The sequence below is a fragment of the Oxyura jamaicensis genome, chromosome 3, assembly GCF_011077185.1.
Source record: "Oxyura jamaicensis isolate SHBP4307 breed ruddy duck chromosome 3, BPBGC_Ojam_1.0, whole genome shotgun sequence".
NCBI lineage: Eukaryota > Metazoa > Chordata > Aves > Anseriformes > Anatidae > Oxyura > Oxyura jamaicensis.
In genome coordinates this window covers 20,418,821-20,434,283 of record NC_048895.1, presented here as the reverse complement: position 1 = coordinate 20,434,283, position 15,463 = coordinate 20,418,821, and the positions used below count along the sequence as shown (strand labels likewise).

At 43.0% G+C, this 15,463-nt stretch overlaps 1 protein-coding gene and 1 long non-coding RNA gene across 2 annotated transcripts in view; one reads left to right on the top strand and one right to left on the bottom strand.

Moving 5' to 3' along the window:
• Nucleotides 1-534: 534 nt before the first annotated feature.
• LOC118163518 lies at nt 535-2,072 on the bottom strand. Its single transcript, XR_004749090.1, has 3 exons — nt 1,991-2,072; nt 1,394-1,584; nt 535-636 (listed from the first exon to the last, which is right to left on the bottom strand). It is a non-coding gene; the product is annotated as an uncharacterized LOC118163518 (long non-coding RNA).
• Nucleotides 2,073-13,431: 11,359 nt separating this feature from the next.
• Nucleotides 13,432-15,463, top strand: part of STUM (stum, mechanosensory transduction mediator homolog) — a 38,153-nt gene continuing 36,121 nt past the window's right edge. Inside the window, exon 1 of the mRNA XM_035320984.1 lies at nt 13,432-13,702. Coding sequence (XP_035176875.1) covers nt 13,516-13,702 — 187 coding nt within the window. The 5' untranslated portion in view covers nt 13,432-13,515. The remainder of the gene's footprint in view (nt 13,703-15,463) is intronic.

The following is a 15,463-nucleotide window of genomic DNA, read 5'->3' as shown; positions in this document are numbered from 1 at the left end:
TAAAAGTGATCATGCCTGAACCAGATGTCTCTATTGCCCCCCAACAAACATACTGATCACCTACATACACACGTATACTCTATTCCTGCAAAACATAAAACGAGTACAGGTAAATCACTTTTAGCAGGTCACTGCAGGAATTTGGAGTGTGTGATAAACAGTTACTGCCAGAAGAAGCTGGGAGCACGGATCACCCACCTGATCATACACAAACAATGTCCCTTTCAGCAAAAAGGTATGTTGGGACCAGCACAAAGGAATTCAGGATCTTTCATACATAGCTCACAGGCCAATGCCAAAATTAGATCCATGTTTATTTAAACTACTAGGGACTAGGATTCATACTAGCCTCTATCCTGTGTAGGTACTTAGTCCAAGTAGCCCCCGTCTTTGTGGGTCTCTAGGGATTAATAGAATAATAGTAATGTTGTGACTTTTCAAGATCTGTTGGTCCCAAGCTGGCAAAAAGAAATTGCTAGCTCACAACTCTACGCCATGAGGCCGGAATATGAAATAACAACAGTGGTAGCTCACCATCTGTTCAGTAACTGATGTAAAAAGGCTGGAGAATCTCCGTCCAGTTCTTATCCATGGCATTCATATCCATCATGGGTGTACTCACATGTGCACAGTCACCTGTGTGGAGAAAGTAAGATAGGTACTGACCATACATCGCTTTTGTATGCTTATATCCATAAGTCCCTCCTTACAGCAGCAACCTTATTTTTAAACCACCTACAAGCCTGTATTCTGCCGACACAATGAAGAGCATGGCAGTAATTTGGATCAAACACGAACCACATAGCAAATCATTGTAGGGTCTCTACTGATATACGTATTACATCCCTTTAATTATACCCACAGCAAGGCACTAACAAGAAAAGCTCTGTAATAAATTAAGCCCATACTAATGGCCTATTAACACAACAGCTGAGAATGTTTCTTCTGGATGCATTCTCCCACTATAGCTACATACCTCTTTGCTCCACCTGTAAGGTGTACCAACTTTTCAATTTCACATTAAAAAGTTACACAATATTGCACCCGGAAGCTTTGGTTTGTTTAAAGGTCCAACTTCAGAGTTTTACCAGTCTGTCAACTGCACAGCAAACTGTTAAGTTGCCTCAGTGTTTCCATGGAAACAATAAAATGGCTGTTAATTTTAAAACACATGATACGATATGACTCCCAGATAAGCTACTTCATGTTTGATGGGGTGTTTGCTTTTCTCACCTGCACTACAAGGTTTTGATCATCTGTAATATTTCTGGATCATTCCTGTAGTGAGCTGTATCAAGCTGGCTTGACCTTCTGCACAGTCCTTATGCAGTCAAGAACTTCACAGGAAAACTCTGTGCTGGGAGATCTACCCATGAAATGCAGATACACTCACCTGGACTAATTTCACGAGCAGCTCCAGTCTTCCAGTCTTGGGGAGATCAGTAAGCCGGTGCACAGGCTCCTGCAGGACCTGCTCCCATTCTTGCTAGAAATACTGTGGGGTGGCTGGCCTTATCCTCCCTCCTCACTCATTACAGTCAGCCTGGAGGTGTGTGCAGCAAAGGAGAAGTGGTTCAGTTGTGCCTGGTGAGAGAACAAGAAACAAAGGAGAGCCAGTGGCTGGTGAGAGAAGATGTTGAGAAAACTGGTAGTGTATCCAGTATTTGAACAGAAAGATGCTTGTAAACAGTGGAAAGTGACAAGATGGAGAACAGCCAAGAACTGCTGCTGTCCTTGAGTTAAACAGGCTAGCCAGGGTACCCAAACATCTTCTCTTGTTTGAGAACTCTAGGGGCATCACTAACAGATGTCACAGGATCTACAAAGCCCGATACCCTTTTCTTCCCCTAGAATGTCAAATCAGACTCTCTTAGTCTTAGAAAATGCACCAAGACAGTAAGACTAGAAGTTGCCCAGTCACTGGCAACTGAAGGCTGGGGATGTATTCTGAGGAAGAATTGCTATTGATTTTCCTTGTTCTTATACTCACCCCAGACATCCTTTCTTGGCCACTGCCCAGGGACAGGATGTTGAGCCAGATGGACCTTTACTCTGAGCAAGTATGGCCCTTCTGATGTTCCTGTGTAAAGTATGACAAACTGGCAGTTGCAAAAAGCAGAACATTTTAATTTATTGCTGACAAAAATGTCAATTCAATTTCCATTGTACCAATTCTTAACATGCCTGATACCTACATCTGTTTTCCAATGAAAACAATACTAGTTAAAAGCAACATACTCAGAAACATGTTATTTAACAGCTCCTGGATTGGCTAATTGCTTCTAAGTTTTCTATTTTTCTTTTACTCTTCAGAATAAAACCCCGAGGAAGGTAAGAACAATTTCTGCCAACCTCTGTGAAGAAGCTGGAGAACAGCCTAGAGCTGCTGTTTTCTTTGGGTTATACAGGCTAGTTGGGAGCACAGCTTGTCTTTCTCTGAGTTCTCCATGAGCGTATCAAACCACAGACATGGTGTTTACTGTTGCAATTATATACAATACCAGATATGGAAATAGCCCCACTGGATGCATTCTAAACCATCAAAACTTGTTTTCCTTTAATAAATGGGATATTGGCAAGTTAATTCCCACATAGCTTCAAGTAAGCTCACCATTTCTTTACCCTCTATCCTGAAGCATTATGGAGTAATGCTAAACTCAATTAAAGAGATGTCCAGAGAGAAATTGATCTCTATGTGCTACTTACTGACTTCAACTGGGTGCTTTCAGATTTAATTAATATTCCAAGAGTACATTTTAATCATTGAGTGAAAAGCCTTATGGCACCCAAACGGCAGTATTTGTTACATTAACCTCAGAGCAGTATGAAAGGGGAATAATGATTTGAAAGGACAAAAAAGAATAAGTTGTCTCAAGGAGCATGCCAAGCAGAGAAATAATGTGACGGAGGACAAAGACCCGATAGTGTGGATCATCAGTGATGAACTTGGCCTACTCATTGATGTCAACAGGGTTTTGTTGTCATTAGTAAGGAAATAAAGGTTGATTTCTTCTGGTCTCTGACTGCTGAAACCCTTAGCATACAATCTATTGAACTCTTTTGCAAGAATAATTCTGTATAATCAAAATCTGCCTGTTGGAGATTGGTAGTTTTAACCTCTATGGTGTCTTTTGAAAAAGTTCTATGGATTTTAAAGCTACTTTTTTTGACCAAGGTGTCAAAAATTACATCCTTGTTATTTATTTGAAAGAAAATAACTAATACCTTGTCAGGTACCTGACAAGAACAACTACTCAAGTCCAGAAAAGACTAAAATTACCTAATTGAAAGCACTATGTTTTTTTTTAAACACACAACAATACACAGTTAAAAGCCCATTGTCTACCTTAAGGAATTACACTTCACACTCTCCCTCCCATCTTGGTGTTCATTAAGTTCGTACACAGCTGGAACAACATTGTTAGAAATAATTAAGTACAAACACATTTATAAGCGAACACAAAGGCTGCTAGTGTGTGAATCACTGACCCCACACTGGTGATTGAGTGTCAACAAATGTGTTAGGCTTACTGTGAGGACATGGAGGAAAGGAAGTTGGATTTGGAAATTACGATGGTGATTGTCAAAATCTTAGCTTAGCTCCATCTAAAGTACCAAATTCTTTGTCCTTTCAGACAAAAGTGTACCATGAATCACATTTTTTTTTTCCAGTAATGATTTAATAGCTGCCTTGGCCTTAAATCAACTGGCTGAGAAATCCACACTGGAGCTCTGAATAAATTGTTGCAGCAGTATGTTGGGGTTGCTCAGAGAATACCTGCTTTGAAGAATAAATTCTAATATGTATCTGGTTGTGGATATGGATGCTTTAGGTAGGACTGGTTGCAATTAAGGTGTCTCATTTTTGATGTTTTACAGCTTTGACACATTTCAGTAATGTGGGCTGATTCTTCCTATGTTGGCTTATTGGCTGAATTTGAATTAGTGTTGAAGGTTCACTTATGCTGTAAATAAATTAGAGAACAATACATTATTTTGTTCTAACACCTTTCTTTTGCTTCTGAAAAGCTGTTGCACACCTGTCACAGTGCTCTCATAAAGAATATAGCTGAAACACTCTCTTTACCACAGTCAAAGCAAAATCATCATTAGCTTCAAAGGCAACAGCATTTCATTTTACAAGTAAAATATACTGCCTTGTGGTGCAGAAATCTGATTTTCATTAACAAAGAGGGGGACAGTAAATTACTTGAACTCAGCTCTATTCTTTTCACCTAAATATACATACTCCTCTAGCCTCAGTATTACTCAATAGAGTTCTCTGCTTTTATTGTTAAAAATTGACTTTGTCACACATACTTTCAAAACAATGTCAGATATCATGACAATGTCGCAAATCTGTTTGTCTTGAAGCTGTTCAAGTTCTCTGCTTTAAAAAATGACCATTTTTCAAATTTGGCTTGTATGTAAGGTTTCCCCACAGAAAGCTACATCATTTCCCCCATCTACCCACGGGAAATTTTGAGCAGAGCTTCCCTTTCATTAGGGAGGCACACGGATACTGTAGAAACCAACATATTATTTTCTACACTACTACTAACTTACTTTAGAGAACTTCTGAAAAACCAGTCTCCTAGTGAGGCAGTTGTATGACAAACAGCTTTGGGCCATGCCAGGTACTGCTAGAGAGATAAAGAAAAAAAAAATATTGTAAAAATCTCCTAGCAGAGAATCACAAAACACTATTATTATTATTGGTTTGGGGGACTGAGCCAAATAATATTTAAAAAGCAGATGGGTCTCAGCTTCATCCTTCTAATGTAAAATGGATGTACTGTGTTGAGCAAATGCCTAATAACTCTGTGGGTGTTTGCTTAGAAATGCCATTTAGGTTAAACACTGCTGCAGTATCTGTACTTTAAAGGGTCACGTGTTGTTGCTGAATTTTAAAGAGGATGAAATGTAAATGCTTGTGTTGGTCATTTAGAAAAGGCAAAACTTTAAAAATCTCCTTTTGGAGAATAGTAAGACTACAGCAGCAAATAACACTCAGGACTATTCAAACAACAGTGTAGCTTGTGCACTGATGTACACAAGGAGACAATGCCCAATGTGCAAAGGGCTGCTCATATTCCTGACTTGTGCTATGTGAGATCTGTTGTCTCCTGAGACATTTCTGGGTTGGATGTATGGTCAAGGTAAAGTGTGTTTGCTCTGGTGGCGAAGAAATACATCTGTACCCTTAAACTGTTACATAGTGAAGTTGACTTTGTGATATTAGAATAAACTGTTCTCGAGATGGTCCCTGCATAGAAAGTTCATGTTTGGATTTATCCTTTAGGCATGCATAGTTATGATCCAGAGCTCTGATTCAATCTCTTACTTAGTTTAGCATAACACTGGGCAAAAGCCTTGAATTGTTTCAGAGCATTCAAATGTGAAAACCAAAACTCCAGAAGCGATGCAGCCCTGCTGAAAGTCAGAAGTGGGTCAATTTATGGAAGTCTGCAATAAGGCCATCTTTGTGTACTTCACGGTGAACCCTCTTTTCACTGTAGGTATTTCTGACTGAGTGTGGTTTCCAGTACCGGACATTATAGAATACAAACTGAATATAAATACAAGGTTATTTTCCATCTTGATACTAATATCAGCTGCACATCAGTTTTTGTACTCTCCTAAAACAACTAAGTCTCTCAGCAGGGTTATGTTGCTGTAACTCCTCTTTGCTCACGACAATGCTGTAGAAAACACTGCCATTACCTTCTCAGCACTGCTAGAGCAATACAATAACCATGGGATGTTTTGACAGCATCTCCTTTGTAGTCTTTGGAAACAGAGTTTGCTGAAAATACCTTAAATAGCAAATTAGAAATCTGAGTTTATAAAAGGCTTTCTTCCTCAGTTTATCTGTTCTATGTGTATTTGTAAATCTTATCTTTACTAATGAAACAGCAAGAAGGAAGGAATGAGCTGGATTCTGTCCTGTCTCTGGCACCACCGGTACAACTGTCAGCTCAGAACTATTTGTAGATTTTTCTCTTGCTTGGGTGATGTGAGACAGAACAGGTTTCTCAGGAAGGGGGTAAGCCTGTGGGTCAGATTCTCTGCTGTAATACAGAGTTGGTGATTTCAAAAGGTGATCATTATGGGACAGTCATGCTCCAAAAGTCACCATGAGCTTCCGTACTCCATAGTGATCAACTCACTTCACATTTCAGTTTATCCTGTCACACCTAGAATCAATGACAATTGCAGATACACAGTACCTGTGGAAGACCTCTCCCCTCAGAAAAATTAGAGATGGGATGCAGTCTGCCAGATCATCTCCTGTCACCCTTCCTGCAAGCAGTGAAGAATTTTTCCTTATAATACCAAACATCTGAAAAGTATCTATTTCAGTCATATGTTGGAAGGGGAGCGGAAGGCTGATAGACCTGCAGTTCTACGAAAATGTCAACATATTGACTAGGAAACTTGTGGCATAAGAAATGTAAAATCAGTCAGAGCTAGACCTGGATTAGATCTGGAAGAGAATTCAGGGCCTGTGTTTGCAGAGAAACTGAGGCCAACTTTACCAGCCGGTCTGAAAACTACAGATCTGACTTCAAGATCTGAAATGGGGCAGCTTCTGGGCTCTTTTCACAGAGGCCACCCCTGCAGCTCCCCTGCTACCAAACCCTTGCCACGTAAACACAATATGATGTGCTATTATGACATTAGAGAAATAGGAAAGTTATGAAAGTACGGAAGAAATAATACTTCCATTCTGAAGGCTCTTTAATTCAGCATCAACCTGGTGGCTATGAAAAAGAGGCTCTTCAGAATCTGCAGTTACACTGCTTTCACACCATCACCACCTGTAACGTTTTGTAAAGGCTTTTGTAGAGGCACAATGCCTCTCCAGGTACAAAGAAGCAAATGGCACAGTTCCAAAGAAAAGAATACACTGATGTTTCTTTCTAGTAGGAGGAATGAATTTAAGCAAAACATTTTAACTCATGTCCCATCTTCCTTTCCTCCCTTCTCCTTTTTTCTCTCCTTTTATCATATATAAAATCCCTAAGTCTCAAAGAGGCTGTTTTGCCTGAAGGAAAAGCATAGCCTATCTGCTAGATAACAAAATGAAGCCGTATTTCAGTCCTCTAAGAAAGCAATGATGTGGGAAATGACTTAACATGCAATTCAGTCTATGTTCTAATGTTCTAATATACACATTGGTGTCACCAAGGTCGCTGCTATAGCACATGTAGTTAGCACACAGGAACACATACCTCAGTGCGACACACAGATCATAGCTGTTGACGACCAAACTCACCAGGCACAGGAAATACAGAGGGAGAAACCCTCAGAAACCAATGAATCAAGAGGTTACAATGCAAAAGAAAGACTTGGAACTGAGGCATCTGAATGGCTGACACACCAAAGCTTAGCATCAGCCTCTGCTCTTGTAGGAATTGTGCTGTGATGCAACAACAGGGTAGTGTGAAGAGGAGGTTTCAGGGCTAACACTACTGTCCTGCAGACAAGGCACGGGTGAGTCAACAAACACAGCAGGTGAGCTGCCTGGTTCAACTAATAGTTAATAATACCTACCTTTGTAGAGAGCCCCAGTAGGGATCATAAAGTGAAAAGGATACAAACTATTCCCAAGATTGCACACATTTCCTTCTGGAACCCTGCATAACTTTTTTCTCACTAGCATCCCGTTGCCTCTGGAAGAATAACCTATTCATTGATGACTGTATATCAGGCAAAACGTCTTTTATCATTTCTCTCCAAGTATGATATGGTTCATGTTCTTACTGACTCTTCCTCCCCCATCTCCTCTGGGCTAAATCTTTTCTGCTCTTCTTCATCTGACGAAGGGGACTGCACGCACCCAGCAAGCAGCACCATACCCATTGGGCCTGCAGTTGCTAAGAGACTAAATTTTGAGAATATGGAGAGACCCTGCCCACACAATTTCCCCTCTGGCTCCCAGTATTCCTCCTATTGCTACTGTCGGTTCTTACAGTTGATCCCACCTTGGTATCATCGCATACTTAGGGTTTTTATGGGGTGTTTCTTCCCCATTACTCTCACAGTATACAGGCAGATGTATTTGCTTGTGCCTACAGAAAATATAGCAAGTTTCAAATGATAACAAATCTACTGACGTAGGAAAGTTTTGGGGAAGTTTTAGAAACTCTCCTAGAGTATTGTCATATTGCTAGGCTGACAGAAGGTATCCGATCACTTTGGTCCCTGACAGTAGTGACAGACTTCTGCAGAATCGGAATTGGTTGTGATTTTGAAGTCTGTTTGCTGCCTCTCTCTTTCAGGCACACAGCTGACAACTCGCGAGATATCTTGCTCTCCATTAATATAGGGTCAGTGGTAAATATGAGAGAATTCAACCAGCCCTAGGTTCAGGAACCATCTAGCCGTGCCTTTGTAAACAAGACCGAAAAGCCTTCCATGCAGTCAGATCACAACTCTTTGCCTAAATATGCATATAAAGCAATCAAATCTTCTGATGACCTTCTCTTTGCCTACCTGAATAAAGGTAGGTTTTCTACTCTTGGATCATTTGAATGTGATTTTAAGGATTTTTAGAGTAAGATCCATCTGTCCTAGAAGGATTAAAGACTCGTGCTTCAGTTGTGATGTTATATGGCACCTGTAGCTATTGCAAAGATTGTCACTACAAGTATTCCCCTTCCATGTGCTAAAAGGCAATTTAGGATTAAAGGCCTGGGCAGGCTACCTGAGGTCAGCAAAAACCTGTAACAAGAAACAAAGAAATCAGAAGTATATGGGAAGCTGATGAGCAAAGCAGCAAGTAGAGACTGACCACTGCACAAATGCTTCCCCCAACGAAGGATTTGAGATAGCCTGAGAACATGACAGGTTTGAGGACACAGCTCTTCAGAAGGGTAGAAGGCAGAAGAAGCAGACACTGATAAAAACAAGTTTTCTGCACACTGTTTATAAGGAATGGGGAATGTGGAAAAGATGCCAAGAACAGCCATATATTTTTCTAGGGAAGAAAGCAGAGATGCTGTCAGAAGTTGAGATCGTGCCAAAAATAGTTATAATTTTTTTTTTAGAATGTCACAAGGCTGACAAAACATCAGGGCCAGATGGGATCTGTCTGAGAAAATCAAGCAATTAACTAAAAAAATGCAGTGGCATATGAATCAAAGGAGCAAGGTCCATCATGCTTTACCCTGCCAGTTTCACATCGGCAACTGAGTGAAATAAACCCTGCCTGGCCTCAGGAAAAAGCCATGCTGTGTGTGCCACAGGAACAGGAGGGAGAAATCAGGAGGATCCTGGTTCTCATGGGAAAAAACTTCATGCTGCTTCAGTCATAGTGCTGTAAGGCAGCCGTCTCAAAAGGCAGCACGTACCTTTGGAGAACACTGCTCTTCACTTTCTCCGGTAGCTGAGTATGAGGGTTGCCGACACTGCTTCTGGGACAAAAGGTGCTAGTATATACTGAGGTTTATGCAGGATCCAAAAACCAGGAAGAAACCCACAGCTTGACTTCCACAACGAGGGGGTGGATATGGAACGGAGGCACTAATTAAGGGCACCCAAGAACCACTCAGGAAGTTATGACTTCATTAATGATAATGACTAGATGGAGAATCATACTTAAATCTGTTAGACATGGATTTTCTAGTTTAATTGGATATTAGAAATGCTCTTTTATATGCAGTAAAACCTAATGTGGAAGTCTGCTCATCAGGGCAAAGGTTCTCAAATAACTAAAGTTCCACGTGAGAGAGGAAGAACTTGGGATGCCTTGCAGATAAAGTACCAGGATGCTTATGGTGAGATCAAGGGATTGAATGTCAGTCTCTGGTGACATGACTGGGCAGTTTTCTTCTACTGCACCATTAATAATTATTCCGGCTGGCTCAGCCAACATTCCTACAGAGCCCTGGAGAATTGTATGCTGGAGTGAAGTTTTTGCCAGCTATTTGTGACACAGAGCCCAGTGTGTGTTCTGTAGGCCTCCTTTTGTGCAGAAAATCATTTGGGGATGGAGAGACGCACCAACTACAGTCTTAAAAAAAAATAAAATCAGTTTAAATCAGACAGTTTTATTTAAGGGTGGAAAATTGAGGCTGCTCTCCTTCCCTGAGCCTTTGAAAACTGAAAGCAGCAATGCTGTTCTCTTTCCTTGTGCTCTCCAGTCATCTATCCAGAATCTACATAGCCTGGGAAATCCAGAAATGCAATAATCTCCACTGTAAACACCCCTTTCAGGATTTACAGAATATTTCCTGTCTAGTCACCATTGCACTTGACTCAACTCTCAATTAATGTACCAGCTATATTCTTCCCATGGGCAAGAATAACTCAAATGGAGATCAGCAAATGCAACACTGATTGCATTCTAGATTAAAAGGAACTTAAGCAGGTTTTGGTTTTTATGCCAAGAAATAATTTAAAATAATTTTCCAACTCCAGCGGGAAGGGCAGGTAAGAAACAGGTAGATCTCAGGAAGAAAAATATATCTTAGGAAGCAGTGGTCCAGCCTAAGAGTACAAAAAACTCTTTTACAGTTAGTTGAATTGCTGAAATAAATGAAGAACTAAGGGGTCACTGGCCTCCCTCCCCACATGTCCTTCCCCAACAGGGCATTCACTCCCTCTTCATGCTACACATATCATCTCTTATTGCCTGATAAACAGCTTCTGTCATTATTGCTTTCTTGGTTATGCTAATTTTCACTTATACATTCTCATCTCATGCCAGAATTAGTTGGGTGCATTATGCTTCAAGTGAAGCTTTGCTATTTCCTCTTTTGCTGAACAAGCTTGAAAAAAAATACTGTTTCTCTCCTATTTTAATTCCTAATAGCCACAGAATATTGCTATGATTTATAGCTCTCTGGTGCATGTCAGTGTAGTATTTATAAAATGGGCAAGTACAGTCCCAGAAAATTAAGTCTCCTACTTGCTCATAAGAGAGATACAGACTTGGCAGCACCAGAGAAAGTTCATATTGCAGTAACTACTTAACTGTGCATACATAAATCTTCTCCTGACCGCAACAAAAGACCTACTGAAGAATATGTGAATATCAGGCCTGTCTCTGCTGACAGAAAGCATAGGACATAGGTTCTTCAGTGTGCATTTCCACACCTAAGAGAGCTCACAGGATGATTGTTCACTGAGTCCTATCTCCACTGGAAACCTTGAAGTACGCTGGGTTATATCACAAAACAAAACACCTCTGAGCCTTACATTTCGCAGGCCATCAGTTACCTCTAGAAAGCAAACTCAGGCAAAAGCCTTTGTTCTCAGCACACCTTGTTGAAACTGTTGAAGTGTTGGTGAGGATATCTACGCTTTGGAAGACACCAGAGAGCTAATGCTGTTCCACAAAGAGATGGACAAAAGCTTTCAACACAGACCAGGGATCAGGCAGCCACCTGTAAGAGAAGATAAAACTCCTTACACTCCACATATCTATCTCACACTCCACTCTCCATCTCACTGGAAATCCCTGAGCTAACCAGCAGTGCTTACTGCTTCTACCTATTCAGATGTGACCTGTATCACAGTAGCTGTTGACTTCAGGTCAATTGACATTACAAAGCTGTGGAAAATTGTAGCAGTGAGACAAGGACTGAAATGCTCGTATGTTTTGGACTTGCAACTCATTTTTAAAATTGGTCCTTCCAGATAAGGGGTACGACAGGATGAGGAAGACATGCATTTACACTGCTCTCGTGTTGGTAAATAGAAGACCTCATTCCTCACAGCTGTCAAACAGGTGCCTTTCTCCAAGATCAAAAGTTATATATGCTGGTAAATCAGCCTCTGTTAGCATCATGATTTAAGGGAAACTTAAGAAAGGGAAGCAGCATATGTTTTTCTATTTCACAGCTTTCTGAAAAGACTGTCTTACAAAATATAACATTTAATCGTGTCTGAACCAGCTTTTACTAAGAAATAGAAAGTATTATATAAGTAGCAAGAAATCTGATCTGAGTCGTAACTCCACTTAAGATGGAGCATAGAATCATCGATGCATTAAGGTTGGAAAAGACCTTCAAGATCATCTGGTCCAACCATCCCCTTACTACCAATGTCACCCACTAAACCATGTCCCTAAGCACCACGTCCAACCTTTCCTTGAACACCCCCAGGGCTGGTGACGCCATGCTGGAGCCTGGAGTATCTCCTGGTGATCCTGGTAGTATCACATACTCTCAGGACTGAGCAGAACACAGCCGCAAGTGCCACCATTAAAAGTTTTAAGCAAATAGAAACTTACAGAAAGAACAAGACTTTCTGTTATTTTGTCAGAAAAAAACTCAAAGCAGAAGATGAATTAATAAATATGAAGCTACTACTTTTGCCTCTGGAATCAGTGCAGGATTTCTGTGAGATTTGGCACAAAGGATACACTTCAGCTTGATTTGTCAGTCTGAAGCGTGTAACAAAACTTGTCTGGAGTCTTGTGAATGCAGGGTACACTTATGTACTCTGTAAGCAATAAGCGTAGTTCTCATCTGCACCAGGAAGGGTCACTGGGTCAAATCCAGCCTCGCGGAACTGCCTGACATCTGTAAGATGGGAACAACTTATGAGGTCTCAGTGCCATTACAGTCCTGTCACAACAGAGTCCACAGGTAGTTCTGGGTGAACAAAGCATTCATCTGCACAGAAGTATGCTTCTTCCTTGGAACTACGTGATCATAGAATCACCGATGGCTTGGGTTGGAAGGGACCTCAAATATCATCTAGTGCAATCCCCCCCGCCATAAATACCTAATAGGAAGTCCTAAAGTGAAAATACAGTTCTAAAGCGTGCAGTGAGACACGGACTACCTCTCATGCAGAAATCCTGTATGCATATCACACTTCTGCTTTGTATCAGGATTAATGCCTTTAATATTTCTCCCAGTTCCTTTGCTGAAAGCCGTCTGCACGCCCAGCCTCGCCATCATTTCTGACTACAGACACATTCAAGCCCTATTACCATTTCCCATTTTACTGTGTGAACAATAAATGCCAGCCCTACAAAAGGATATTCCACTCTGCAGTACTGACGTGAATGAAGACACATTTCCACATTGTCCCAAGCCATGATTAACATGTGGGGCGCGTATTTTTATTTTCCCTTCTAACTCTTGAGGCTCTCCCCCCTTCCCCTCTCCCTCTTGACAGCGCTTTTTCAAACAACAAACGAGCAGCTAACTGCGTGGGCTTCGTTTACAGCTTCTCTTACACCTGCAGGCAGCTATTTTTACAAACACGAGGGGCAGGCAGTGCTTTTTAGCGCTACCACCGGCGCTGCGGGGAGGGAAGGACCGTGTGAGGAACCGGGCACGGCGGGGGGGGAGGCCCTGAGGCGCCCGGGCTCCCTGAGGCGCCGTCGGGGCGGGAACGGCCACGGGAGCGCGCGCGCGGTGCCGGGGGGAGTGGGGGGGGGGGGGGGGGGGGCGGGTGCCGCCAGCACCCAGGCGGGGCCGCGCAGCGTCGGGAGCGCGCGGAGGCGGCAGCTCGGAGCCCGCCGGGGCACCGCCAGCGTCGGCCGCGCCGGCCATGGATCCCCTCCCCAAAGACGGCGAGAGCGCGGCGGCCGGGGAGCCCAGCCGGGGCGCCGGCCCCTCCAGCGGGGTGGTGGTGCAGGTCCGGGAGAAGAAGGGCCCCCTGCGCGCCGCCATCCCCTACATGCCGTTCCCCGTGGCCGTCATCTGCCTCTTCCTCAACACCTTCGTGCCAGGGCTGGGTAAGGAGCTCCGGGGCGAGGATCGCGCAGCCGGGGCCGCACGCTTCCCACCTGCCGCTGCTTCGCTCCGGCACCGCGGCGGTAACTTCGGCCGAGGGTGCCGCGATGAGGGAGGGAGCGAGCGAGCCCCCGCGGCGAGTTCCGCGGAGCCCCTCGCGGGGTGCCGGGGCGCGAGCCTCGCGCGCGGCCGTTGGGCTCCTCAGGGCGGTGCCGGCGCCTCCTGCCCTGCCCCGGGGCGCTGCGGGCGTCGAGACTCCTAAAAACTTAGTTCTGGTGGCAGGACCAAGACGCGGAGCGACCACCTCATCGCCTGCCCGCCGAGGCTGGTGGCCAGAGTCCTCCAGCCACGATCTTGCCGAGTTTCCCAAGGAGGCTGACAGAAATAAAGCGTCCCGCTGCTCTAAGGGACTGATGGCGAGAAACGATGGGAATTCGCTTCTTCTTGGTATGAGGTCCCGAGTAAGAGATTCAGGTAGCATAGTTGTAAATTGTGGCTGTGTTTTTCTTTCATATTACTGTGCAAGCCATCCCCTTTAATTAGGAAATACTGCTTACTGCTCAGGGGCAACTGGAGGCTAGAGAGTGAGGATCACAAACGCACCTGGAAGGCAAGGCTAGGTACAAGTATTCAAGCAATAAGCAAAAAACTCCCATTAGAAAAGAAACAAACAAAAAAGTAGTCCATACCTTGAATCTACCATAGTCCCGGATACTATTTCACTTACTGTGGCCACTCCTGAAGCTTTCTCTGCAGCACCTAGCTTGTCCTGTACTTTAAAAACAACTGCCCTACCCATTTTATTATTTTCAGGTGGCTTAATTCCTTAATGAACCTGAAATTCTTAATGTTCTTAACGATTATCAGTTCTTAATCGTTCTTAATGATTAAAGTATCACCTAAGTCTGGTTTACTATGTGCAACGTGTACAAGTCGTCATTATTTCTGTGTGCCTGCTATTAACCTACAAGCGTGTTCCTGAGGAAAACGTTCACCTTTTTAAATCCCTTATAATTTTCCTGTAGAAAGAGTGGCATTGGTATATATGCTTCCTGATGTAATGCTGCACCCTCAGGTGTGTTGTTTTCACAGTCCTTAGTGCAGACACCTGAGGATCCTGGAGTGATGAATCAAATAGAAACTCCCCGGTTCAGTACTTTCATAAGTCTTTATGTTATTGTCACCTACTGTCAGGATTTCCCACCATCTTCAGAGAGAGGTTTTCAAAATCAGAGCTAAGTGAACGTAGTTCTCCATTGCACTGAAGATGCTATGTCTTTGCTGTAGACAAAGAAAAAAAATGTAGAGGGGGGAGTCTTAAAATACCCTTTTCCTACCTCATTTGAATAACATGATTTTGATATCAAATGTACTTTGTACAGCACACTAGAAAATCCTCCCTGTCCTTCCCTCATCCTAGGAGGGTAAACTCTTTAAGCTGTCCTCATGCCAGAATTGGCTTGAGGTATGGTTATCTGCACAAGCTCTTCTCTGCTGCTGCTGCAGGGCTGTTGGAGATAACCAGTGCTGTGCCTTCCCTCACATGGAAGGGGTCAGTCAAGAACAGCAGTAGGTAGCGCTTCCTTTCTAAAGACTGGTGTACAGGGCTCCCAGCCCATGCTGGCTTGAAGGCTTGAGTGTTGAGTCTGGATTTTGCAGCCCTGCTGGTTGCACCATCACAGTTTGGCTGGACCTGCCCCAAATGGTTTTATTTTGCTTGCCTGTTTCATTTTCTAATGACCTTAGATCTTTTTTAAGGTCCA